The following is a 26,797-nucleotide window of genomic DNA, read 5'->3' as shown; positions in this document are numbered from 1 at the left end:
TTGCTGGTGCAAAAAAGGGTGAATCTTTAGGAACAGCTATAGTATCTATATATCACAAATGGTGTTTTCCCTAACTCAAACAATGTAGGGTTTATTATTCTACACATATTTCTAATGACTCTTAGATGTTTACATTCTCTGAAGTATAATTGTGAAGGCTGTGTCCATCACTCTCAACACAGATTCTTAAACTCGTCTCTGCAGGTTCAACTATATAATTAGTTTCCATTTTGAATTTCCATGGACATTTGTATCCAAAATGAAACCAATGTGGTTTCCTTCAGCGCCTTCAGCCAGCACATTTGCTCATTCATTTCCACAGATTCCAACAAGGTAGGGGATTTACAGAAATTTGTATATTCATATTGTTATATATTAAAAATATGAATGCAGTTCAATATGATAAGACAAATACATGAGTTTATGATAAATTCGTTTTCTGTGATATACCATTGATATGCTCTTTTTTTCTTTAAACGGCAGACTAAACTAAAGTGCTCACATCAACAGATTTGATGTATAAATTGTCAACGCTCAACAGAGTTAGTATAAATGTATTAGTATAAATCTTACTTGTCTCATTGTTAATTCACATTCAATGTCAACTTGTGGTTTTGATGTGGCACGTTTGGCCAAGACACCCCACCCCATTATGCACCCCATACCCATCTTGTGGGCGGTTGTGGAAAGGGTTACAGAGGCACATAATGGGCTCAGGGACTGAACCCCACAATTCATTTAGCTAAGCAAGTTACAATCTTGATGAGCTAGTTACAAAATTCAATATAAGTCATCACATCAACAATGGGTTCGAGATCGACCTCAAGTACAGGTTCTAAATTAAGCAACTGACATATGTGGAGAGCTAGTATCAAAATTTATATGTTTGTCCTGCACACCGTTCCCCATCCAGTGGGCAGCGGTGGATAGGTTACAATCACTTAGTTGTTATCTACAGTTAGCAAACTGGGGATATTTGGCTAAAATTTCTGGTAGCAGATCATTTTGAATGAAATATTGACACATCGCTGGAACATTGGTTATAGAATTGTCTCTAAATTCATGTATCTTTTCGCACTCCATCACATAGTGACGGAGGGTGTGCGAATAATTTTGTTGACACAGTTTACATTTGGTCAGGTCTACATCAGCAGATAATGAGAATTCCCAGAGATACTTGTAACCGAGTCTAAGCCGAGCAGTAGTAACATCTAGAAGTCTGCTGATTTTATTGGATGATCCATAGATGTGTGGCTCCTCTTGTATGATATGTATGATAGATGGAATTACTAGTTCCAGTTTCTAGGCAGGCGATGAGTACTCACAATAACCTTAATTAAGCGTCAAAACAAAAATGTGTATACTCTTTTTACTCTCCTGACCTTAGTTCTCGAGCTATGTATTTCATTTTGGTACCAACGTGTTCGCAATAACATTCTCTAGAAGAAAATCAGCAAAAACGGTCACCAAAAGTTATATGAATACCAGCACCCAATAAATACCTACGTAGATGACTCGCCGTGAGTGCCCAAGAGCAACAAAATGTTTTTACTCTTGGGATTGTTATCACTTCCACACTTGTCCTACAGCGTTAATTTTGGTATCAATGTACTCGCAATGAAATTCCCAACACGGTGATATGAATATAAACGTAGAATAATGGTCGCTGCCCACCCGCAAGAGTGTGGGAAGTGGCGGAACTGTTACCCAGTATTGGTGACAAGACGACACATGGGCGATACAGTGCTTTGAAAGTTTATAATTATATCACTGTCCTGACATTATTATTGTATGTACGTCATTCATTTTTGTGCCAATGTTTTCGCAATAGAATGTTCTATGAGCCCGTAGGTAAAAAAGAGCAACAAAGCGTAAGATAGAATAGCACCATATATAAAACAACGCTGGTACATATCAGTGAGCGTCAAACACACACGAAATGTGTGTGTTTGATGGTGGTCAAACGATGTTTGATGTGTTTGATCAGGTGATGTCCTGATCCGCATAATTAATAATAAGTATAATAATAATATAATATAAGTATAATAATAGTATAATAAGAGCAAAGCGTTCCTATTACGAGAATAGATTCAAAGAAGCAAAAGGCAACATAAAAAGCACATGGAGAGCCATCTCTACCATCCTAGGAGCTAAACAACATTCACATAATAAGATAAAAATCTCCAAGGATGGTTATACACCTGCAACAGATCTTGAAACAGCAACTGAATTTAATAGCTTCTTTTCATCGTTTGGTGCTCACCTTGCCCGAAAAATCCCAGAGACTCAGACATATGTTACCACATATCTTTCACGCAGCTATCCAAACTCTCTTCTCCTCTCTCCGGTCAGCCCTACAGATGTTGTGTCCATCATTCACTCGCTAAAAACCAAAGCTGGGAACATTAGTGAAATACCATCGATGGTACACAGGCGTGCCACCCATGCCCTTGCACCATCCATAGCACTGCTGTTCAACAAATCCCTAGAGTGTCATACCTTCCCTGATATCCTTAAAAAAGCAAGAGTAACGCCAGTTCATAAAGGAGGTAACACGGCAGACATAAATAATTACAGACCCATATCGAATCTACCTATATTATCAAAATTATTTTTTTTTTTTTTACAAACAGCTCTACTCCAATCTTGTAAAATTCAATATACTAAGTCCCTGTCAGTTTGGCTTCCGCTCCCAAAAGAGTACCAATGATGCTATTGTTAGTCTGCTTGACTTAATCTTCTCAGCCCTTGACAAAAGTGAGTTTCCAATTGAACTCTTCATCGGCCTGAGAAAGGCCTTTGATACTGTTAACCATAACTACCTCTTACTTAAATTCCACCATTATGGAATCCGTGGCCTTGCCCTAAACTATATCCGATCCTATCTTAGTAACAGACACCAATATGAAGCCATCAATGATATAACCTCTCCCACTCTACCACTTAATTACCGTAAAGGTGCCACAGAGCAGCATCCTAGGACCCTCCTGTTTCTTATATACATCAATGATCTCCCTAATGTCTCTAACATACTTAAACCTATATTGTTGGCTGATGATACTACTCATCTACTCTGACCCCAACCCACTCCTGTTAAATAATGTTGTAAACAATTAATTAAAAAAAGTCTACTTGTGGATGTCAACCAACAAACCTCACACAAAACATAGAAAAGACCTACTATATCTTATTTGGAAACAAATCAACAAATGCAATTCAGCTTCAGATAGATAATGTAAACATTAGCAATAAAAATGATGGAAAGTTTCTTAGCCTATACTTAGACAAGAGACTCAACTTCCGCACCCATATACAACACATAACTAAAAAGGTTTCTAAAACAGTTGGTATACTGTTTAAGATCAGATATTATGTACCCTACTCTGCTCTCCTCTCACTCTATTATGCACTTATCTATCCCTATCATTCTTATGGCGTTTGTGCTTGGGGTTCAACCTCTGCAAACTACCTCAAGCCCATCATCATCCAGTAAAAATCTGCTATCAGGACAATAAATAACTCTACCTTCAGACAACACACAGCTCCCTTGTTCAAATCCTTAAACATGCTAAACAAATTCACTCCATACATTCTCCTGTGTAAATTACGTTTATAAAGCCCTTTTTCTAACTGCAAACCCTGTTCTGAAACTCTTCCTGGACAGATGTAATAGAACACATGGCCACGTCCCCACCAGACATAAATATCTCTTTGATATCCCCAGAGTCAAACTTAATCTATGTAAACACTCTATGTAAATAAAGGGACCTAGTCTATGGAACTCACTCCCTTATAATGATTTGAAAAGCTGTCCAACTTCTGCCATATTCAAAAATAAAACCAAAAAGTACCTGTAGTACTTTTTAAGTACGAGGGAGTAATGCGCAAAGCGTCCCTCACCTGTGACGTCACAGCGTCACCTGACGCCATATCAACACATCGGCCATTTTGTCGTCAGTTCAGTCATGGCGAGGACTAACCCTTCATGCAAACTGCACCTACTATCAAGAAGAAGAAGATTTTGTGTTCCACCGATAGTATTATCGTAAGTAAGCACTTATATTTTATATTTTATTAAATTAATTGATTCTATTTTTCTGTAATAAAGGTCCAAAGGGTTGTTAAGGAACAAGGGTGTAGCGATACCGACGCTCAGTGCGCTCAACTCACACCAAAGTATCACCTGTGTAGCTTCTGTAATTAGTGTTAATTAGTTATGCTATAAGATAATGAAGCGAGTATAAGATTAACTCGCTACAAGGGTACTGTGTTGGGAGGTGAGGGCTGTTACTGGTGTCTGTGGGGATGTGAGGACTTGTACCAACCACTATCACCACCAGTACCTTGTCTTGCATCCTGCTTAGTATTCCTATTGAGATATGAAGTATTATTGCATTCATATAATTATTCATTCATTGTCATTACTATTTTTATGGGCTATGTTCTGTTACCCTAATGCTTTTTACCCCTGGGCATGTCCATTTACTCTCCAGCCCTTCACAAGCCACTGCTGCACCCCCTCCATGCCCATACTTACTGTGCTTATTCTTACAGGACTGCACTGCATTATGTGGTGCTCACTGCCTGGACACCTTGATACATGCATTATAGGGTTCTGGTAGTTGTTCTACTCACCAAGCCCTTCCAAGGCCAGGCTTGACATGTGAGAGCTTGGTCCAACAGGCTGTTGCTTGGACAGGCCCCTCAGGCCCACATATCCACCACAGCCTTGTTTGTCCGGCACTTCAAAATCAAATGTTTATTTACGTAAGGTACATACATATTTTTAGGTAAGGTACTCTTTATTTGGGTAAATTTATCTTCGTAGTATTTAGCTTTGGCTCGTCTAATTATCTTGGATAGCAATAACGAGTAATTCTTTGAGAATTCTTTGGAGACAATTCCTAACCTATACTTCTCCCAACCTATACTTCTTCTCAAGGTCATCTTCACTTCTTGAAGATGTTCAGGTTTTCTCTTGAAGATGTCGACGGTTGTTCCAGCAATACTGTATTTCTTTTATTGCTGAAAACCTGTTTTCAGCCATAAAAAAATAATCCTGAATCCAGAAAAAAATCCCTTTTGTATCGTCTGGAAATTTTCAAATATTGCTGATCAAACCTGAGTCTAAATTATTTGTATATATTATGAATTACAGAGGTCCCAGGACAGGGTTTTTAGGCACTCCACTTACATTTTCCCACTCTGACTTAACCCCCATTTATACAAACTCAGTCTTATCTTTTAGCTAATAATTTATTGTACACACCATACTCAGCCTGTGTAGGGTAGTTTATTGTGCATGTGTAGTATATATATTTGTGTAGTATATTTGGTATATTTAATGCCTCTAACCTCTCCTCATAGTTCTTGTCCTTCAGTTCTGGGAGCCACTTAGTAGCATGTCTTTGCACCTTTTCCAGTTTGTTTATGTGCTTCTTAAGATATGGGCACCATACAACCGCTGCATATTCCAACTTTGGTCTAACAAAAGTCGTGAACAATTTCTTGAGTATTTCGCCATCCATGCATTTAAAAGCTCTGAATATTATCCTTTACCTGCAATTGGTTGTTGCTGTATTTATAGAATATGATTTGTTCTACTTTACATTTGTTTGTTCCTTTTTTTCAAAATTTCTTTCTGCCTCTCTCCTCACTGCCGTGTAGTTGTTTCTCTTTGTATTACTGGTATGTTTGGGGGTTTGGCCTCTTCGTATATTGATTCCATTTTTGTGTCTTTTGGTCTCTGTCCGTCTTGAAATTTCAGTTGAACAAATCCTGTTTCCTAGTTCTGCATCTTTGTTTTGGTATAAATGTTTTTGTTCCTTTATCATATATTTCACAAAATTGACATACTGTGCATTAATTCATCTCAATTACTTCCTTTCCTAACAGCAAGCCTTTCCAGTAAAATTCTTTGAATTCTTTTCTGACTTCTGGCCTAATGTTTGTTTTATCCTAGTGTGTATGATGCCTAGCGTGTGTCTGGTGCCTGTTGTGTTAAACCGAAGATAAATGCATAAGTATAGGTCAGTAATTTCTCCAGCTTTGAAAGGGGCTTTCATTATGCAGCAGTATTCCACTCTAGAGAGCACTAGCGTCTTGAAAACTATCATCATCGGTATAGCATCTCTAGTGTGAAAAGTTCTTGTTATCTATCCTGTCATTTTTCTTGCAGTTGTGACGGCTACTTTATTGTGTTCTTTAAATGTAAGGCCTTCTGACATCAGTACACCCAAATCCTTTACGTTGCTTTTCCGTTCAATGTTATGATTTGACTGAGTTTTGTAAGTGGTTTCCGTTTTTATATTTTTTATTTTTTCCGTAGCGCATGAGCTGAAACTTATGTTCGTTAATCACCATGTTATTTTCTGTAGCCCATAGAAAGACCTGATTTACATCTGATTGGAGGTTTGCCGTGTCCTCTATGTTGCCTACTCTCGTGAAGATTCTAGTGTCATCTGCAAAGGATGATCAAGTACTATAGGTTGTGTCCTTGTCTATGTCCGATATGAGGATGAGAAAAAGTATTGGAGCAAGCACAGTACGCTTGGGGACTGAGCTCTTTACGGTTGATGGTCCAGATTTTATTTTGTTGACTACTACACATTGGGTTCTATTAGTCAGGAAGTTGTATATCCATCTGCCTATTTTTCCGGTAATTCCTTTTGAACGCATTTTATGTGCAATAACACAATGGTCACATTTGTCAAAGGCTTTTTTTTGTCAAAGCGTTTTGTTTGTCTTCAATGGCATCTAGTGCCATGTCAGAGTGGTCCAGCAACTGTGATAGGCAAGAGCGCCCTGTTCTGAAACCATGTTGTCTGGGGTTATGGAGATGCTGTGATTCCATGTATTTTGTGATCTTACTTCTTAGCATTCTCTCAAAGATTTTTATGATGTGCGATGTTAGTGCTATCGGTCTGTAGTTTTTTGCCTCTGCCTTATTTCCTCCTTTATGGGGCGGTGCTATCTCTGCGGTTTTTAGTATGTCAGGGACAATGCCAGTATCTTGGCTTTGTCTCCAAAGAATGTGAAGGGCCTGCGATAACGTTTTTTACAGTTCTTGATGAATATAGAGTTCCAAGAGTCAGGGCCTGGTGCAGAGTGCATAGGCATACTGTCTATGGCTTCTTCAAAATCCAGTGGGGATAGGATCACATCTGATTTATGATTTGATGTTGGTATCATATCCATGAAAAATTCATTTGGGTTATCAATCAGATGGATGGAGAGCTACACTCGTGGTGTCCCATTTTCCCAGCACTCTTTGTCATATAATGCTTTGAAACTTTTGACGGATTTGGCCTCCACCACCTTCTCACCTAACATGTTCCAACCGTTTACCATTCTGTTTGCAAAAGTGAATTGTCTTACATTTCTTCGGCATCTTTGTTTAGTTCGTTTAAATCTATAACCTCTTGTTCTTGAAATTCCAGGTCTCGGGAAATCTTCCCTATCAAGTTTATCAATTCCTGTTACTGTTTTGTACGTAGTGATCATATCTCCTCTTTTCCTTCTGTCTTCTAGTTTGGAATATTTAATGCCTCTAATGTCTCCTCATAAATCCTGCCCTTCAGTTTTGGCATGAATGTTTGTGTGCCTTCATCGTATATTTTGCAAAATATGGAATACATCTCATTTACTTTACTTTAAGAATATGGTTCGATCAATTAAAAACCCTCTTGTTCAAATTGCAAAGAGACTGAAAGAGATGCAGCATGCTCAATGGATTATATATTAGTGATTATTATTAGGATTATATATTAGTGAATCATATTAGTGATTCAATTATTATGGTCATAAATTCACTTAAAAATGTAAATTTTAAGTTAAAAAATTTTAACCAAAAAACTTGATATTTTTCATATTTGGAACCATTCCATAATCCCAAGCATAAATGATTATATTTCTATCACTTGCTCTTAAGATTGTTTCATTTAATAGAGGTTGGGCATAATTGTTCTCTGCTGCTAATAGAACTGACTGACTTAGCTATAGGAAAATGTAAAATTAATTGGTTTATCCATTACAGTATTTTGCAGTTTATTTCATGATCCTGTGCTTAATACTTGCATAAATAGTAGATTACAAAATGCATTTTTATATCATTAGTATTGAATAATAATAATGCAAATAATTGACTTATAAATGATGTACAATTAATTGGTAGGTGATATTATATTATTAATATTTTTTCATTCTTGCAAAGCCTTAACAAAGTCATTAACATGTTAATATAAACTTGATCACCTTCCACTTATTTTCTCATGTGCTACCTACATGTACAAAACCTTATTCCTAAATGCATATTTTGTTCTGAAACTTGTCCTTTATATGTTGTGTATCACCATCTCTGGAGAGTTTTATCTGATTGATGTATAAATTACTTTTAATTTTACAGAATATTATTGTTATACTGAATTTATTATTATATAAATAACTTAATTTTACAGAATCATCTATCAACGCACATCCACAAGTTGAGGAGGAGGATGTGACCTTCCAGATGTCTGAAGTACTGAAACAGGCACCAAACAGGCCTGGTGGATCTAGGTACAAGGTAAAATAATTTAATTTTTTTTTTTTTTTTTTTTACTAATTGTCCGATATATATATATATATATATATATATATATATATATATATATATATATATATATATATATATATATATACATATATATATATATATATATATATATATATATATATATATATATATATATATATATAATGTGTCGTACCTAGTAGCCAGAACGCACATCTCAGCCTACTATGCAAGGCCCGATTTGCCTAATAAGCCAAGTTTTCTTGAATTAATGTTTTTTCGACTACCTAACCTAACATTTTCAGCTACCTAACCTATCCTATAAAGATAGGTTAGGTTCGGTCATATATCTCTATTAATTTTAACTCCAATAAAAAAAGAATTGACCTCATACATAATGAAATGGATAGCTTTATCATTTCATAAGAAAAAAAATAGAGAAAATATATTAATTCATGAAAACTTGGCTTATTAGGCAAATCGGGCCTTGCATAGTAGGCTGAAAAGTGCGTTCTGGCGACTAGGTACGACATATATATATATATATATATATATATATATATATATATATATATATATATATATATATATATATATATATATATATATATATATATATATATATATAATATCTCTATCACATCTATATCACTTTGTGCTTTAGCCCTGGTGGAGCTTGGTCCACCAGGCTGTTGTTTGGAGTGGCCCGCAGATCCACATACAGTCTGCATATGATATACAGTCTGTTGATCAATTAAACTACAGTAGTTAGTTTTTATCATCCGAATGCACCAATATGTGTTCATTCTTCCCAGATGAAGGAACTAGGTAATATTCATCATCTGAATGCACCATCTGATGCTTTAACACACTCATGATACACGAGAGGTTTAAAAAACTTTTAAAACTTTTAAAACTTTTTGACCTATGTATTTAAAAGCAATTCTAAAGTTAAAAAGTGTAGCATAGGCCCCTCGCAGAATGTTCTTAATATGATCCTCAGGTTATAGTTTTCTATCTAAAACCACCCCTAGATCTCTTTCTTGATCAGAATTCTTTATAGATCTCAGTGGCTCGATCATAGAAACTGCTCTAAATCCTTGTTGGCCTGGATTGTGGAGGTCATTGGTCTCTATAAAACTAGTAATCTGACTCCTGATCACTCTCAAATAATTTTATTATGTGGGATGTTAGTGCAACTGGTCTATAATTCTTTGCCAATGCTTGTGTTGTGTTGTGTTGTTTTGGTAGTGATGTGCAATGTGTTGTTTTGGTAGTGATTCGTCCAGTTCTGGTAGTAGTGCGGTTGTTGTGTAGTGTAGTACTTGTGTGCTTGTTAATGACTTGTATTCCAGTCTTGTGGGTATCTCCTTTCCCCTACGGGCCAACTGCTTTGTTCTTACCTAGCATTTTGCTTTGTTTGGGTATGAATGTTTGTGTGCCGTATATTTTGCAAAATTTGCCATATATCTCATTATTTACTCCTCTGCCTAGCAACAAGTCTGTCTAATTATACTCATTAACTGTTTTTCAAAGTTCCCCATAGTGTCCTTTATTGAAATCGAGTTCATGAACCGTTTCAATGTTCTTATTTTCTTCTAGATTATATCTTAAAGTATATTTAAATGTTATTGTTATTAAATGTTATTGTGACATTGCATTGCAATTGAGCTATGTTGTTTACCATACCGTTCATTTCGTGAGTATAAGTATAGATGCCACACTTGTGACAGGTAAAACCATGCCTTTTTTGAAAAACAGCACCGTCTGTTGCACGTAAGAGCAACCCACACTATATTATGTTGCGATATTATTTCAATATTTCCGATTGTATTGATAATTTGAATTTTCATAGATTTCAATTTATTTTCATTTCGATTTAATAATTTTGTGTGACATTGCATTGAAATTGAGCTGTGTTGTTTACCATACTGTTCATTTCATGAGTATAGTTTATTTTTTTATTTTTTTCATTTCATTTTTTTAGCTGTTCTTATTTTTCAGTGATGGGAATATCAGATCATTTGATGTTCCCAATTTTCTGATGGAAACATCAGACCATTATAGAATGCATCGGATGAGGTAGTTTGGAATGGTGGGGAGGACGAGAGGGGGGTATGGTGGGGAAGACGAGGGGACAGAGGAGAGGGTAATGGTGGGGAGGACGAGGGGACTGGGGAGTTGGGGATGGTGGGGACAGGGGAATGCTGGGGAGGACAAAGGGACAGGTGAATGGGAGATGGTGGGGGAGGAAGAAGGACAGGGGAGGGGAAAATGGTAAGGAGGACGATGGGACAGGGAAGTGGGAATAGTGGGGATGATGTGGGGACAGGGAAGTGGGAAGGACGAGAGGACTGTGGAATGGGGAATAGCAAAGTGAATTATAATTATATATATTAATTAATTCTTATAAATTTCCAGAAGCCTGTATCAACACCCACACTAATGCAACTGAAAGAGATGTTGAGACAAGTATTGCTGATATGTTGAAGAACGCCCCAAACAAACTCGGTGGAAACAGATACAAGGTAAAGTTTGCCAATTTGCTGTAGTCTAATTCAATTTCTTTTTAGTAATCTTCGAGAACATTTATGCTATGAATAAGATAAAATAATGTAACTGATTTTGATTTATTTACTATTTATTATTTATTTACCGTTATTAGTATAATAGATCTCGTAATAATTTTGCAAAAATAATGGCATTTACTATTTTAAAAAGCTCGGGTGCAGGGGAGGGGGTTATGTAAAAGCCTGGTTTGTGCCTCGGAGAGGCTATGGGATCCAGTAAGATCGTCCTTCCTTTCCTCCCTAGAATCTGGATGTAGCAGGTGCTCAATTGTCAAAAGTGAAAAATTGGTTTTGTCTTCCGAATGCACCATTTGTGTAAATTTGCTAATAATCTTTTAAAAATAGTAAATGCCATTATTTTTGCAAAATTATTACGAGATCTATTATACTAATAACGGTTTGATAAAATACAGTAGACTGCCTACTGGATAATAGTTCCAGTCCACCTGTAGACAGGGATCTCACATCAGCTTGTATATTATACAAGGATAAGATTTGATTTACTTTTGTATTTATATGCATATATGCATTTATATGCATTATTCTCTAGAATAATAGATCTCGTAATAATTTTGCAAAAATAGTGGCATTTACTATTTTAAAAAGCTCGGGTGCAGGGGGGGGGGGGTTTGTGTAAAAGCCTGGTTTGTGCCTCGGAGAGGCTATGGGATCCAGTAAGATCGTCCTTCCTTTCCTCCCTAGAATCTGGATGTAGCAGGTGCTCAATTGTCAAAAGTGAAAAATTGGTTTTGTCTTCCGAATGCACCATTTGTGTAAATTTGCTAATAATCTTTTAAAAATAGTAAATGCCATTATTTTTGCAAAATTATTACGAGATCTATTATACTAATAACGGTTTGATAAAATACAGTAGACTGCCTACTGGATAATAGTTCCAGTCCACCTGTAGACAGGGATCTCACATCAGCTTGTATATTATACAAGGATAAGATTTGATTTACTTTTGTATTTATATGCATATATGCATTTATATGCATTATTCTCTAGAATAATAGATCTCGTAATAATTTTGCAAAAATAGTGGCATTTACTATTTTAAAAAGCTCGGGTGCAGGGGGGGGGGGGGTTTGTGTAAAAGCCTGGTTTGTGCCTCGGAGAGGCTATGGGATCCAGTAAGATCGTCCTTCCTTTCCTCCCTAGAATCTGGATGTAGCAGGTGCTCAATTGTCAAAAGTGAAAAATTGGTTTTGTCTTCCGAATGCACCATTTCTGTAAATTTGCTAATAATCTTTTAAAAATAGTAAATGCCATTATTTTAGCCTGAGTATGGTAAGTGTTGCTGAATTTTTTTAGCCTTGTACATATGTCTTTTGATTAGTTTTTTTGCAGATGAAGGAAGGTGGGGTGGCACATAATTGATTGTTCAGTGTTATGTTTAAGGTACAAATAAAACAAAAGCAAAAGTTACTCAAATTCGTTGATTTTTGTAATAGTTAAGAAGGAAAATATTTTAATGCTATTTATTTAATACAGTTGGAAATTAGAAAATCTAATGTTGAGATTGAAAGATATATATTATTCTCTATTACCTTACAGCTTATGCATTATTTTAACAGGTCCAGACGCTGTCTCAAATGGGCGGTGCAAGCTGTGGAGACACAGTGAGACGAATGATGAGGATAGGGACCTATGGGGTCTGGTCTCAGTATTCACTCGTTGGGCGCAAGAGGAAACGTGTCTTCAAAACCTTGGATATTTGTAATGTAATAATAAGTACGTAAATTTGACATTTTTTTGGATTATATATATGTCTGCATGTATTATGTATTATACTTGCATGCTTGTTAATGACTTGTATTCTAGTCTTGTGGGTATCTCCTTTCTCCTACGGGCCAAATGCTTTGTTCTTACCTAGCATTTTGCTTTGTTTGGGTATGAATGTTTGTGTACCTTCATTGTATATTTTGCAAAATTTGCCATATATCTCATTACTCCTCTGCCTAGCAACAAGTCTGTCTAATTATACTCAATAACTATTTTTCAAAGTTCCCCATAGTGTCCTTTATTGAAATAGAGTTCATGAACCGTTTCAATATCCTTATTTTCTTCTAGAAAATAGAAGGATATTTTCCTTCTATTTTCCTTCTTTTTTCCTTCTATTTTCCTTTTTCCTTCTATATTTATATATATATATAAATATATATATATATATAAATATATATATATATATAAATATATATATATATAAATATATATATAAATATATATATATATATATATATATATATAAATATATATATAAATATATATATATATATATATATATATATAAATATATATATAAATATATATATATATATAAATATATATATAAATATATATATAAATATATATATAAATATATATATATATATATATATATAGGTTATATATATATAGGTTATATATATATATATATATAAATATATATATAAATATATATATAAATATATATATATATATATATATAGGTTATATATATATAGGTTATATATATATATATATATATATATATATATATATATATATATATATATATATATATATATATATATATATATATATATATATATATATTTTATTAATGATATATATACATATATACACACAGAAACAAAGATTCTTCTATATAGACATTAGAGAAGATTCAGCGGTATGCCATGCACCAGGCTCTCCGCTGTTTTCATTATTCGTCATACAAGACTCTGCTATGTGATGCACATGTATTCTTGCTTCACCACCCTGTAATGAAATATTGTTTGTTACTAATTGTTTTCAATAATACATTATTTTATTATATAATATTTAATTTATTAATTAAAAACCCTTTCCATATTATAGAAAAAAACTAAAACAAGAATCTATATAAAACTATAGAATAGAATAGACTAATAGAATAGAATATATATATCGTATATATATTTATATAAATAAATATATATATATATAAATATATGTATATATATTTATATATATATATATATTATTATATCCTGTATTATTCCAGCCCATTATTAGAGATAGTAGCCACCTCTTATTTTGGTTTTCTTTCATTATTAGTGCTCAGAAAATTAAATATATCTACATATTTAGTCAAAATCAATTACATTATTTTATCTTATTCATAGCATAAATGTTCACAAAGATTACTAAAAAGAGATTGAATTAGACTACAGCAAATTGGCAAACTTTACCTTGTATCTGTTTCCACCGTGTTTGTTTGGGGCGTTCTTCAACATATCAGCAATACTTGTCTCAACATCTCTTTCAGTTGCATTAGTGTGGGTGTTGATACAGGCTTCTGGAAAGTTATAAGAATTAATTAATATATATAATTATAATTCTTTTTGTCAGGAGACAAGAAGCCACAGAGTAATAACATTGTTGGCTTTTATTTAGGTGTTCCCCTGTTCTCCAGTCTTCCTCCGTCCCCTCGTCCCCTTTGTCCTCCCCAGCATTCTCCATTCCCCTGTCCCCTCGTCCTCCCCACCATTACCCTCTCCTCTGTTCCCTCGTCTTCCCCACCATCCCCCCTGTCGTCCTCCCCACCATTCTAAACTACCTCATCCCATGCATTCCATGATGGTCTGATGCTTCCATCTGAAAATTGGGAACATCAAAAGATCTGACTTTCCCAATTTTCTGATGGGAACATCAAATGATCTGATATTCCCATCACTGAAAAATAAAAACAGATAAAAAAAATGATATGAAAAAATAGAAAATAAAATATACTCATGAAATGAACAGAATGGTTAACAACGCAGCTCAATTGCAATGCAATGTCACAATAACATTTAAATATACTTTAAGATATAATCTAGAAGAAAATAAGGATATTGAAACGGTTCATGAACTCTATTTCAATAAAGGACACTATGGGGAACTTTGAAAAATAGTTATTGAGTATAATTAGACAGACTTGTTGCTAGGCAGAGGAGTAATGAGATATATGGCAAATTTTGCAAAATATACAATGAAGGTACACAAACATTCATACCCAAACAAAGCAAAATGCTAGGTAAGAACAAAGCATTTGGCCCGTAGGAGAAAGGAGATACCCACAAGACTAGAATACAAGTCATTAACAAGCATGCAAGTATAATACATAATACATGCAGACATATATATAATCCAAAAAAATGTCAAATTTACGTACTTATTATTACATTACAAATATCCAAGGTTTTGAAGACACGTTTCCTCTTGCGCCCAACGAGTGAATACTGAGACCAGACCCCATAGGTCCCTATCCTCATCATTCGTCTCACTGTGTCTCCACAGCTTGCACCGCCCATTTGAGACAGCGTCTGGACCTGTTAAAATAATGCATAAGCTGTAAGGTAATAGAGAATAATATATATCTTTCAATCTCAACATTAGATTTTCTAATTTCCAACTGTATTAAATAAATAGCATTAAAATATTTTCCTTCTTAACTATTACAAAAATCAACGAATTTGAGTAACTTTTGCTTTTGTTTTATTTGTACCTTAAACATAACACTGAACAATCAATTATGTGCCACCCCACCTTCCTTCATCTGCAAAAAAACTAATCAAAAGACATATGTACAAGGCTAAAAAAATTCAGCAACACTTACCATACTCAGGCTAAAATAATGGCATTTACTATTTTTAAAAGATTATTAGCAAATTTACAGAAATGGTGCATTCGGAAGACAAAACCAATTTTTCACTTTTGACAATTGAGCACCTGCTACATCCAGATTCTAGGGAGGAAAGGAAGGACGATCTTACTGGATCCCATAGCCTCTCCGAGGCACAAACCAGGCTTTTACACAAACCCCCCCCCCCTGCACCCGAGCTTTTTAAAATAGTAAATGCCACTATTTTTGCAAAATTATTACGAGATCTATTATTCTAGAGAATAATGCATATAAATGCATATATGCATATAAATACAAAAGTAAATCAAATCTTATCCTTGTATAATATACAAGCTGATGTGAGATCCCTGTCTACAGGTGGACTGGAACTATTATCCAGTAGGCAGTCTACTGTATTTTATCAAACCGTTATTAGTATAATAGATCTCGTAATAATTTTGCAAAAATAATGGCATTTACTATTTTTAAAAGATTATTAGCAAATTTACACAAATGGTGCATTCGGAAGACAAAACCAATTTTTCACTTTTGACAATTGAGCACCTGCTACATCCAGATTCTAGGGAGGAAAGGAAGGACGATCTTACTGGATCCCATAGCCTCTCCGAGGCACAAACCAGGCTTTTACACAAACCCCCCCCCCCCTGCACCCGAGCTTTTTAAAATAGTAAATGCCACTATTTTTGCAAAATTATTACGAGATCTATTATTCTAGAGAATAATGCATATAAATGCATATATGCATATAAATACAAAAGTAAATCAAATCTTATCCTTGTATAATATACAAGCTGATGTGAGATCCCTGTCTACAGGTGGACTGGAACTATTATCCAGTAGGCAGTCTACTGTATTTTATCAAACCGTTATTAGTATAATAGATCTCGTAATAATTTTGCAAAAATAATGGCATTTACTATTTTTAAAAGATTATTAGCAAATTTACACAAATGGTGCATTCGGAAGACAAAACCAATTTTTCACTTTTGACAATTGAGCACCTGCTACATCCAGATTCTAGGGAGGAAAGGAAGGACGATCTTACTGGATCCCATAGCCTCTCCGAGGCACAAACCAGGCTTTTACATAACCCCCTCCCCTGCACCCGAGCTTTTTAAAATAGTAAATGCCATTATTTTTGCAAAATTATTACGAGATCTATTATACTAATAACGGTAAATAAATAATAAATAGTAAATAAATCAAAATCAGTTACATTATTTTATCTTATTCATAGCATAAATGTTCTCGAAGATTACTAAAAAGAAATTGAATTAGACTACAGCAAATTGGCAAACTTTACCTTGTATCTGTTTCCACCGAGTTTGTTTGGGGCGTTCTTCAACATATCAGCAATACTTGTCTCAACATCTCTTTCAGTTGCATTAGTGTGGGTGTTGATACAGGCTTCTGGAAATTTATAAGAATTAATTAATATATATAATTATAATTCACTTTGCTATTCCCCATTCCACAGTCCTCTCGTCCTTCCCACTTCCCTGTCCCCACATCATCCCCACTATTCCCACTTCCCTGTCCCATCGTCCTCCTTACCATTTTCCCCTCCCCTGTCCTTCTTCCTCCCCCACCATCTCCCATTCACCTGTCCCTTTGTCCTCCCCAGCATTCCCCTGTCCCCACCATCCCCAACTCCCCAGTCCCCTCGTCCTCCCCACCATTACCCTCTCCTCTGTCCCCTCGTCTTCCCCACCATACCCCCCTCTCGTCCTCCCCACCATTCCAAACTACCTCATCCGATGCATTCTATAATGGTCTGATGCTTCCATCAGAAAATTGGGAACATCAAATGATCTGATATTCCCATCACTGAAAAATAAGAACAGCTAAAAAAATGAAATGAAAAAAATAAAAAAATAAACTATACTCATGAAATGAACAGTATGGTAAACAACACAGCTCAATTTCAATGCAATGTCACACAAAATTATTAAATCGAAATGAAAATAAATTGAAATCTATGAAAATTCAAATTATCAATACAATCGGAAATATTGAAATAATATCGCAACATAATATAGTGTGGGTTGCTCTTACGTGCAACAGACGGTGCTGTTTTTCAAAAAAGGCATGGTTTTACCTGTCACAAGTGTGGCATCTATACTTATACTCACGAAATGAACGGTATGGTAAACAACATAGCTCAATTGCAATGCAATGTCACAATAACATTTAATAACAATAACATTTAAATATACTTTAAGATATAATCAAGAAGAAAATAAGAACATTGAAACGGTTCATGAACTCGATTTCAATAAAGGACACTATGGGGAACTTTGAAAAACAGTTAATGAGTATAATTAGACAGACTTGTTGCTAGGCAGAGGAGTAAATAATGAGATATATGGCAAATTTTGCAAAATATACGGCACACAAACATTCATACCCAAACAAAGCAAAATGCTAGGTAAGAACAAAGCAGTTGGCCCGTAGGGGAAAGGAGATACCCACAAGACTGGAATACAAGTCATTAACAAGCACACAAGTACTACACTACACAACAACCGCACTACTACCAGAACTGGACGAATCACTACCAAAACAACACATTGCACATCACTACCAAAACAACACAACACAACACAAGCATTGGCAAAGAATTATAGACCAGTTGCACTAACATCCCACATAATAAAATTATTTGAGAGTGATCAGGAGTCAGATTACTAGTTTTATAGAGACCAATGACCTCCACAATCCAGGCCAACAAGGATTTAGAGCAGTTTCTATGATCGAGCCACTGAGATCTATAAAGAATTCTGATCAAGAAAGAGATCTAGGGGTGGTTTTAGATAGAAAACTATAACCTGAGGATCATATTAAGAACATTCTGCGAGGGGCCTATGCTACACTTTTTAACTTTAGAATTACTTTTAAATACATAGGTCAAAAAGTTTTAAAAGTTTTAAAAGTTTTTTAAACCTCTCGTGTATCATGAGTGTGTTAAAGCATCAGATGGTGCATTCAGATGATGAATATTACCTAGTTCCTTCATCTGGGAAGAATGAACACATATTGGTGCATTCGGATGATAAAAACTAACTACTGTAGTTTAATTGATCAACAGACTGTATATCATATGCAGACTGTATGTGGATCTGCGGGCCACTCCAAACAACAGCCTGGTGGACCAAGCTCCACCAGGGCTAAAGCACAAAGTGATATAGATGTGATAGAGATATTATATATATATATATATATATATATATATATATATATATATATATATATATATATATATATATATATATATATATATATATATATGTCGTACCTAGTCGCCAGAACGCACTTTTCAGCCTACTATGCAAGGCCCGATTTGCCTAATAAGCCAAGTTTTCATGAATTAATATATTTTCTCTATTTTTTTTCTTATGAAATGATAAAGCTATCCATTTCATTATGTATGAGGTCAATTCTTTTTTTATTGGAGTTAAAATTAATAGAGATATATGACCGAACCTAACCTATCTTTATAGGATAGGTTAGGTAGCTGAAAATGTTAGGTTAGGTAGTCGAAAAAACATTAATTCAAGAAAACTTGGCTTATTAGGCAAATCGGGCCTTGCATAGTAGGCTGAGATGTGCGTTCTGGCTACTAGGTACGACACATTATATATATATATATATATATATATATATATATATATATATATATATATGTATATATATATATATATATATATATATATATATATATATATATATATATCGGACAATTAGTAAAAAAAAAAAAAAAAAAAAAATTAAATTATTTTACCTTGTACCTAGATCCACCAGGCCTGTTTGGTGCCTGTTTCAGTACTTCAGACATCTGGAAGGTCACATCCTCCTCCTCAACTTGTGGATGTGCGTTGATAGATGATTCTGTAAAATTAAGTTATTTATATAATAATAAATTCAGTATAACAATAATATTCTGTAAAATTAAAAGTAATTTATACATCAATCAGATAAAACTCTCCAGAGATGGTGATACACAACATATAAAGGACAAGTTTCAGAACAAAATATGCATTTAGGAATAAGGTTTTGTACATGTAGGTAGCACATGAGAAAATAAGTGGAAGGTGATCAAGTTTATATTAACATGTTAATGACTTTGTTAAGGCTTTGCAAGAATGAAAAAATATTAATAATATAATATCACCTACCAATTAATTGTACATCATTTATAAGTCAATTATTTGCATTATTATTATTCAATACTAATGATATAAAAATGCATTTTGTAATCTACTATTTATGCAAGTATTAAGCACAGGATCATGAAATAAACTGCAAAATACTGTAATGGATAAACCAATTAATTTTACATTTTCCTATAGCTAAGTCAGTCAGTTCTATTAGCAGCAGAGAACAATTATGCCCAACCTCTATTAAATGAAACAATCTTAAGAGCAAGTGATAGAAATATAATCATTTATGCTTGGGATTATGGAATGGTTCCAAATATGAAAAATATCAAGTTTTTTGGTTAAAATTTTTTAACTTAAAATTTACATTTTTAAGTGAATTTATGACCATAATAATTGAATCACTAATATGATTCACTAATATATAATCCTAATAATAATCACTAATATATAATCCATTGAGCATGCTGCATCTCTTTCAGTCTCTTTGCAATTTGAACAAGAGGGTTTTTAATTGATCGAACCATATTCTTAAAGTAAAGTAAATGAGATGTATTCCATATTTTGCAAAATATACGATGAAGGCACACAAACATTCATGCCAAAACTGAAGGGCAGGATTTATGAGGAGACATTAGAGGCATTAAATATTCCAAACTAGAAGACAGAAGGAAAAGAGGAGATATGATCACTACGTACAAAACAGTAACAGGAATTGATAAACTTGATAGGGAAGATTTCCCGAGACCTGGAATTTCAAGAACAAGAGGTTATAGATTTAAACGAACTAAACAAAGATGCCGAAGAAATGTAAGACAATTCACTTTTGCAAACAGAATGGTAAACGGTTGGAACATGTTAGGTGAGAAGGTGGTGGAGGCCAAATCCGTCAAAAGTTTCAAAGCATTATATGACAAAGAGTGCTGGGAAAATGGGACACCACGAGTGTAGCTCTCCATCCATCTGATTGATAACCCAAATGAATTTTTCATGGATATGATACCAACATCAAATCATAAATCAGATGTGATCCTATCCCCACTGGATTTTGAAGAAGCCATAGACAGTATGCCTATGCACTCTGCACCAGGCCCTGACTCTTGGAACTCTATATTCATCAAGAACTGTAAAAAACGTTATCGCAGGCCCTTCACATTCTTTGGAGACAAAGCCAAGATACTGGCATTGTCCCTGACATACTAAAAACCGCAGAGATAGCACCGCCCCATAAAGGAGGAAATAAGGCAGAGGCAAAAAACTACAGACCGATAGCACTAACATCGCACATCATAAAAATCTTTGAGAGAATGCTAAGAAGTAAGATCACAAAATACATGGAATCACAGCATCTCCATAACCCCAGACAACATGGTTTCAGAACAGGGCGCTCTTGCCTATCACAGTTGCTGGACCACTCTGACATGGCACTAGATGCCATTGAAGACAAACAAAACGCTTTGACAAAAAAAAGCCTTTGACAAATGTGACCATTGTGTTATTGCACATAAAATGCGTTCAAAAGGAATTACCGGAAAAATAGGCAGATGGATATACAACTTCCTGACTAATAGAACCCAATGTGTAGTAGTCAACAAAATAAAATCTGGACCATCAACCGTAAAGAGCTCAGTCCCCAAGCGTACTGTGCTTGCTCCAATACTTTTTCTCATCCTCATATCGGACATAGACAAGGACACAACCTATAGTACTTGATCATCCTTTGCAGATGACACTAGAATCTTCACGAGAGTAGGCAACATAGAGGACACGGCAAACCTCCAATCAGATGTAAATCAGGTCTTTCTATGGGCTACAGAAAATAACATGGTGATTAACGAACATAAGTTTCAGCTCATGCGCTACGGAAAAAATAAAAAATATAAAAACGGAAACCACTTACAAAACTCAGTCAAATCATAACATTGAACGGAAAAGCAACGTAAAGGATTTGGGTGTACTGATGTCAGAAGGCCTTACATTTAAAGAACACAATAAAGTAGCCGTCACAACTGCAAGAAAAATGACAGGATAGATAACAAGAACTTTTCACACTAGAGATGCTATACCGATGATGATAGTTTTCAAGACGCTAGTGCTCTCTAGAGTGGAATACTGCTGCATAATGAAAGCCCCTTTCAAAGCTGGAGAAATTACTGACCTATACTTATGCATTTATCTTCGGTTTAACACAACAGGCACCAGACACACGCTAGGCATCATACACACTAGGATAAAACAAACATTAGGCCAGAAGTCAGAAAAGAATTCAAAGAATTTTACTGGAAAGGCTTGCTGTTAGGAAAGGAAGTAATTGAGATGAATTAATGCACAGTATGTCAATTTTGTGAAATATATGATAAAGGAACAAAAACATTTATACCAAAACAAAGATGCAGAACCAGGAAACAGGATTTGTTCAACTGAAATTTCAAGACGGACAGAGACCAAAAGACACAAAAATGGAATCAATATACGAAGAGGCCAAACCCCCAAACATACCAGTAATACAAAGAGAAACAACTACACGGCAGTGAGGAGAGAGGCAGAAAGAAATTTTGAAAAAAAGGAACAAACAAATGTAAAGTAGAACAAATCATATTCTATAAATACAGCAACAACCAATTGCAGGTAAAGGATAATATTCAGAGCTTTTAAATGCATGGATGGCGAAATACTCAAGAAATTGTTCACGACTTTTGTTAGACCAAAGTTGGAATATGCAGCGGTTGTATGGTGCCCATATCTTAAGAAGCACATAAACAAACTGGAAAAGGTGCAAAGACATGCTACTAAGTGGCTCCCAGAACTGAAGGACAAGAACTATGAGGAGAGGTTAGAGGCATTAAATATACCAAATATACTACACAAATATATATACTACACATGCACAATAAACTACCCTACACAGGCTGAGTATGGTGTGTACAATAAATTATTAGCTAAAAGATAAGACTGAGTTTGTATAAATGGGGGTTAAGTCAGAGTGGGAAAATGTAAGTGGAGTGCCTAAAAACCCTGTCCTGGGACCTCTGTAATTCATAATATATACAAATAATTTAGACTCAGGTTTGATCAGCAATATTTGAAAATTTCCAGACGATACAAAAGGGAATTTTTTCTGGATTCAGGATTATTTTTTTATGGCTGAAAACAGGTTTTCAGCAATAAAAGAAATACAGTATTGCTGGAACAACCGTCGACATCTTCAAGAGAAAACCTGAACATCTTCAAGAAGTGAAGATGACCTTGAGAAGAAGTATAGGTTGGGAGAAGTATAGGTTAGGAATTGTCTCCAAAGAATTCTCAAAGAATTACTCGTTATTGCTATCCAAGATAATTAGACGAGCCAAAGCTAAATACTACGAAGATAAATTTACCCAAATAAAGAGTACCTTACCTAAAAATATGTATGTACCTTACGTAAATAAACATTTGATTTTGAAGTGCCGGACAAACAAGGCTGTGGTGGATATGTGGGCCTGAGGGGCCTGTCCAAGCAACAGCCTGTTGGACCAAGCTCTCACATGTCAAGCCTGGCCTTGGAAGGGCTTGGTGAGTAGAACAACTACCAGAACCCTATAATGCATGTATCAAGGTGTCCAGGCAGTGAGCACCACATAATGCAGTGCAGTCCTGTAAGAATAAGCACAGTAAGTATGGGCATGGAGGGGGTGCAGCAGTGGCTTGTGAAGGGCTGGAGAGTAAATGGACATGCCCAGGGGTAAAAAGCATTAGGGTAACAGAACATAGCCCATAAAAATAGTAATGACAATGAATGAATAATTATATGAATGCAATAATACTTCATATCTCAATAGGAATACTAAGCAGGATGCAAGACAAGGTACTGGTGGTGATAGTGGTTGGTACAAGTCCTCACATCCCCACAGACACCAGTAACAGCCCTCACCTCCCAACACAGTACCCTTGTAGCGAGTTAATCTTATACTCGCTTCATTATCTTATAGCATAACTAATTAACACTAATTACAGAAGCTACACAGGTGATACTTTGGTGTGAGTTGAGCGCACTGAGCGTCGGTATCGCTACACCCTTGTTCCTTAACAACCCTTTGGACCTTTATTACAGAAAAATAGAATCAATTAATTTAATAAAATATAAAATATAAGTGCTTACTTACGATAATACTATCGGTGGAACACAAAATCTTCTTCTTCTTGATAGTAGGTGCAGTTTGCATGAAGGGTTAGTCCTCGCCATGACTGAACTGACGACAAAATGGCCGATGTGTTGATATGGCGTCAGGTGACGCTGTGACGTCACAGGTGAGGGACGCTTTGCGCATTACTCCCTCGTACTTAAAAAGTACTACAGGTACTTTTTGGTTTTATTTTTGAATATGGCAGAAGTTGGACAGCTTTTCAAATCATTATAAGGGAGTGAGTTCCATAGACTAGGTCCCTTTATTTACATAGTGTTTACATAGATTAAGTTTGACTCTGGGGATATCAAAGAGATATTTATGTCTGGTGGGGACGTGGCCATGTGTTCTATTACATCTGTCCAGGAAGAGTTTCAGAACAGGGTTTGCAGTTAGAAAAAGGGCTTTATAAACGTAATTTACACAGGAGAATGTATGGAGTGAATTTGTTTAGCATGTTTAAGGATTTGAACAAGGGAGCTGTGTGTTGTCTGAAGGTAGAGTTATTTATTGTCCTGATAGCAGATTTTTACTGGATGATGATGGGCTTGAGGTAGTTTGCAGAGGTTGAACCCCAAGCACAAACGCCATAAGAATGATAGGGATAGATAAGTGCATAATAGAGTGAGAGGAGAGCAGAGTAGGGTACATAATATCTGATCTTAAACAGTATACCAACTGTTTTAGAAACCTTTTTAGTTATGTGTTGTATATGGGTGCGGAAGTTGAGTCTCTTGTCTAAGTATAGGCTAAGAAACTTTCCATCATTTTTATTGCTAATGTTTACATTATCTATCTGAAGCTGAATTGCATTTGTTGATTTGTTTCCAAATAAGATATAGTAGGTCTTTTCTATGTTTTGTGTGAGGTTTGTTGGTTGACATCCACAAGTAGACTTTTTTTAATTAATTGTTTACAACATTATTTAACAGGAGTGGGTTGGGGTCAGAGTAGATGAGTAGTATCATCAGCCAACAATATAGGTTTAAGTATGTTAGAGACATTAGGGAGATCATTGATGTATATAAGAAACAGGAGGGTCCTAGGATGCTGCTCTGTGGCACCTTTACGGTAATTAAGTGGTAGAGTGGGAGAGGTTATATCATTGATGGCTTCATATTGGTGTCTGTTACTAAGATAGGATCGGATATAGTTTAGGGCAAGGCCACGGATTCCATAATGGTGGAATTTAAGTAAGAGGTAGTTATGGTTAACAGTATCAAAGGCCTTTCTCAGGCCGATGAAGAGTTCAATTGGAAACTCACTTTTGTCAAGGGCTGAGAAGATTAAGTCAAGCAGACTAACAATAGCATCATTGGTACTCTTTTGGGAGCGGAAGCCAAACTGACAGGGACTTAGTATATTGAATTTTACAAGATTGGAGTAGAGCTGTTTGTAAAAAAAAAAAAAATAATTTTGATAATATAGGTAGATTCGATATGGGTCTGTAATTATTTATGTCTGCCGTGTTACCTCCTTTATGAACTGGCGTTACTCTTGCTTTTTTAAGGATATCAGGGAAGGTATGACACTCTAGGGATTTGTTGAACAGCAGTGCTATGGATGGTGCAAGGGCATGGGTGGCACGCCTGTGTACCATCGATGGTATTTCACTAATGTTCCCAGCTTTGGTTTTTAGCGAGTGAATGATGGACACAACATCTGTAGGGCTGACCGGAGAGAGGAGAAGAGAGTTTGGATAGCTGCGTGAAAGATATGTGGTAACATATGTCTGAGTCTCTGGGATTTTTCGGGCAAGGTGAGCACCAAACGATGAAAAGAAGCTATTAAATTCAGTTGCTGTTTCAAGATCTGTTGCAGGTGTATAACCATCCTTGGAGATTTTTATCTTATTATGTGAATGTTGTTTAGCTCCTAGGATGGTAGAGATGGCTCTCCATGTGCTTTTTATGTTGCCTTTTGCTTCTTTGAATCTATTCTCGTAATAGGAACGCTTTGCTCTTATTATACTATTATTATACTTATATTATATTATTATTATACTTATTATTAATTATGCGGATCAGGACATCACCTGATCAAACACATCAAACATCGTTTGACCACCATCAAACACACACATTTCGTGTGTGTTTGACGCTCACTGATATGTACCAGCGTTGTTTTATATATGGTGCTATTCTATCTTACGCTTTGTTGCTCTTTTTTACCTACGGGCTCATAGAACATTCTATTGCGAAAACATTGGCACAAAAATGAATGACGTACATACAATAATAATGTCAGGACAGTGATATAATTATAAACTTTCAAAGCACTGTATCGCCCATGTGTCGTCTTGTCACCAATACTGGGTAACAGTTCCGCCACTTCCCACACTCTTGCGGGTGGGCAGCGACCATTATTCTACGTTTATATTCATATCACCGTGTTGGGAATTTCATTGCGAGTACATTGATACCAAAATTAACGCTGTAGGACAAGTGTGGAAGTGATAACAATCCCAAGAGTAAAAACATTTTGTTGCTCTTGGGCACTCACGGCGAGTCATCTACGTAGGTATTTATTGGGTGCTGGTATTCATATAACTTTTGGTGACCGTTTTTGCTGATTTTCTTCTAGAGAATGTTATTGCGAACACGTTGGTACCAAAATGAAATACATAGCTCGAGAACTAAGGTCAGGAGAGTAAAAAGAGTATACACATTTTTGTTTTGACGCTTAATTAAGGTTATTGTGAGTACTCATCGCCTGCCTAGAAACTG

The 26,797-nt window shown here is 35.3% G+C and overlaps 1 protein-coding gene and 1 long non-coding RNA gene across 5 annotated transcripts; one reads left to right on the top strand and one right to left on the bottom strand.

Moving 5' to 3' along the window:
* Positions 1 to 3,898: 3,898 nt before the first annotated feature.
* On the top strand, positions 3,899 to 13,048 carry LOC138368405 (uncharacterized). Of its 3 annotated transcripts, none has more exons than XR_011229586.1 (5): positions 3,899 to 4,045; positions 4,555 to 4,790; positions 8,457 to 8,563; positions 10,973 to 11,079; positions 12,699 to 13,048. It is a non-coding gene; the product is annotated as an uncharacterized lncRNA (long non-coding RNA). The 3 variants fall into 3 exon arrangements; XR_011229584.1 differs by having other exon boundaries at positions 3,900 to 4,045; positions 4,555 to 4,772; positions 12,699 to 13,026; XR_011229585.1 differs by lacking the exon at positions 4,555 to 4,790 and having other exon boundaries at positions 3,931 to 4,045; positions 12,699 to 12,876.
* A 675-nt stretch (positions 13,049 to 13,723) lies between these two features.
* LOC138368666 (uncharacterized) lies at positions 13,724 to 24,160 on the bottom strand. Of its 2 annotated transcripts, XM_069331391.1 has the most exons (7): positions 24,051 to 24,120; positions 23,324 to 23,541; positions 19,533 to 19,639; positions 17,055 to 17,161; positions 15,281 to 15,437; positions 14,316 to 14,422; positions 13,724 to 13,863 (listed from the first exon to the last, which is right to left on the bottom strand). In XM_069331391.1, exons 4-7 carry the CDS (start codon positions 17,097 to 17,099, stop codon positions 13,747 to 13,749), a joined length of 426 nt encoding a protein of 141 aa, XP_069187492.1. In that variant the 5' UTR covers positions 17,100 to 17,161; positions 19,533 to 19,639; positions 23,324 to 23,541; positions 24,051 to 24,120; the 3' UTR covers positions 13,724 to 13,746. The 2 variants fall into 2 exon arrangements, with proteins under 2 accessions (XP_069187492.1, XP_069187493.1); XM_069331392.1 differs by lacking the exon at positions 23,324 to 23,541 and having other exon boundaries at positions 24,051 to 24,160.
* Between the last annotated feature and the right edge of the window lie 2,637 nt (positions 24,161 to 26,797).

The sequence above is a fragment of the Procambarus clarkii genome, chromosome 25, assembly GCF_040958095.1.
Source record: "Procambarus clarkii isolate CNS0578487 chromosome 25, FALCON_Pclarkii_2.0, whole genome shotgun sequence".
In the NCBI taxonomy this organism is placed as follows: Eukaryota; Metazoa; Arthropoda; class Malacostraca; order Decapoda; family Cambaridae; genus Procambarus; species Procambarus clarkii.
Note: the sequence above shows the minus strand (reverse complement) of the source record. Positions and strands in the feature narration are given on the sequence as shown.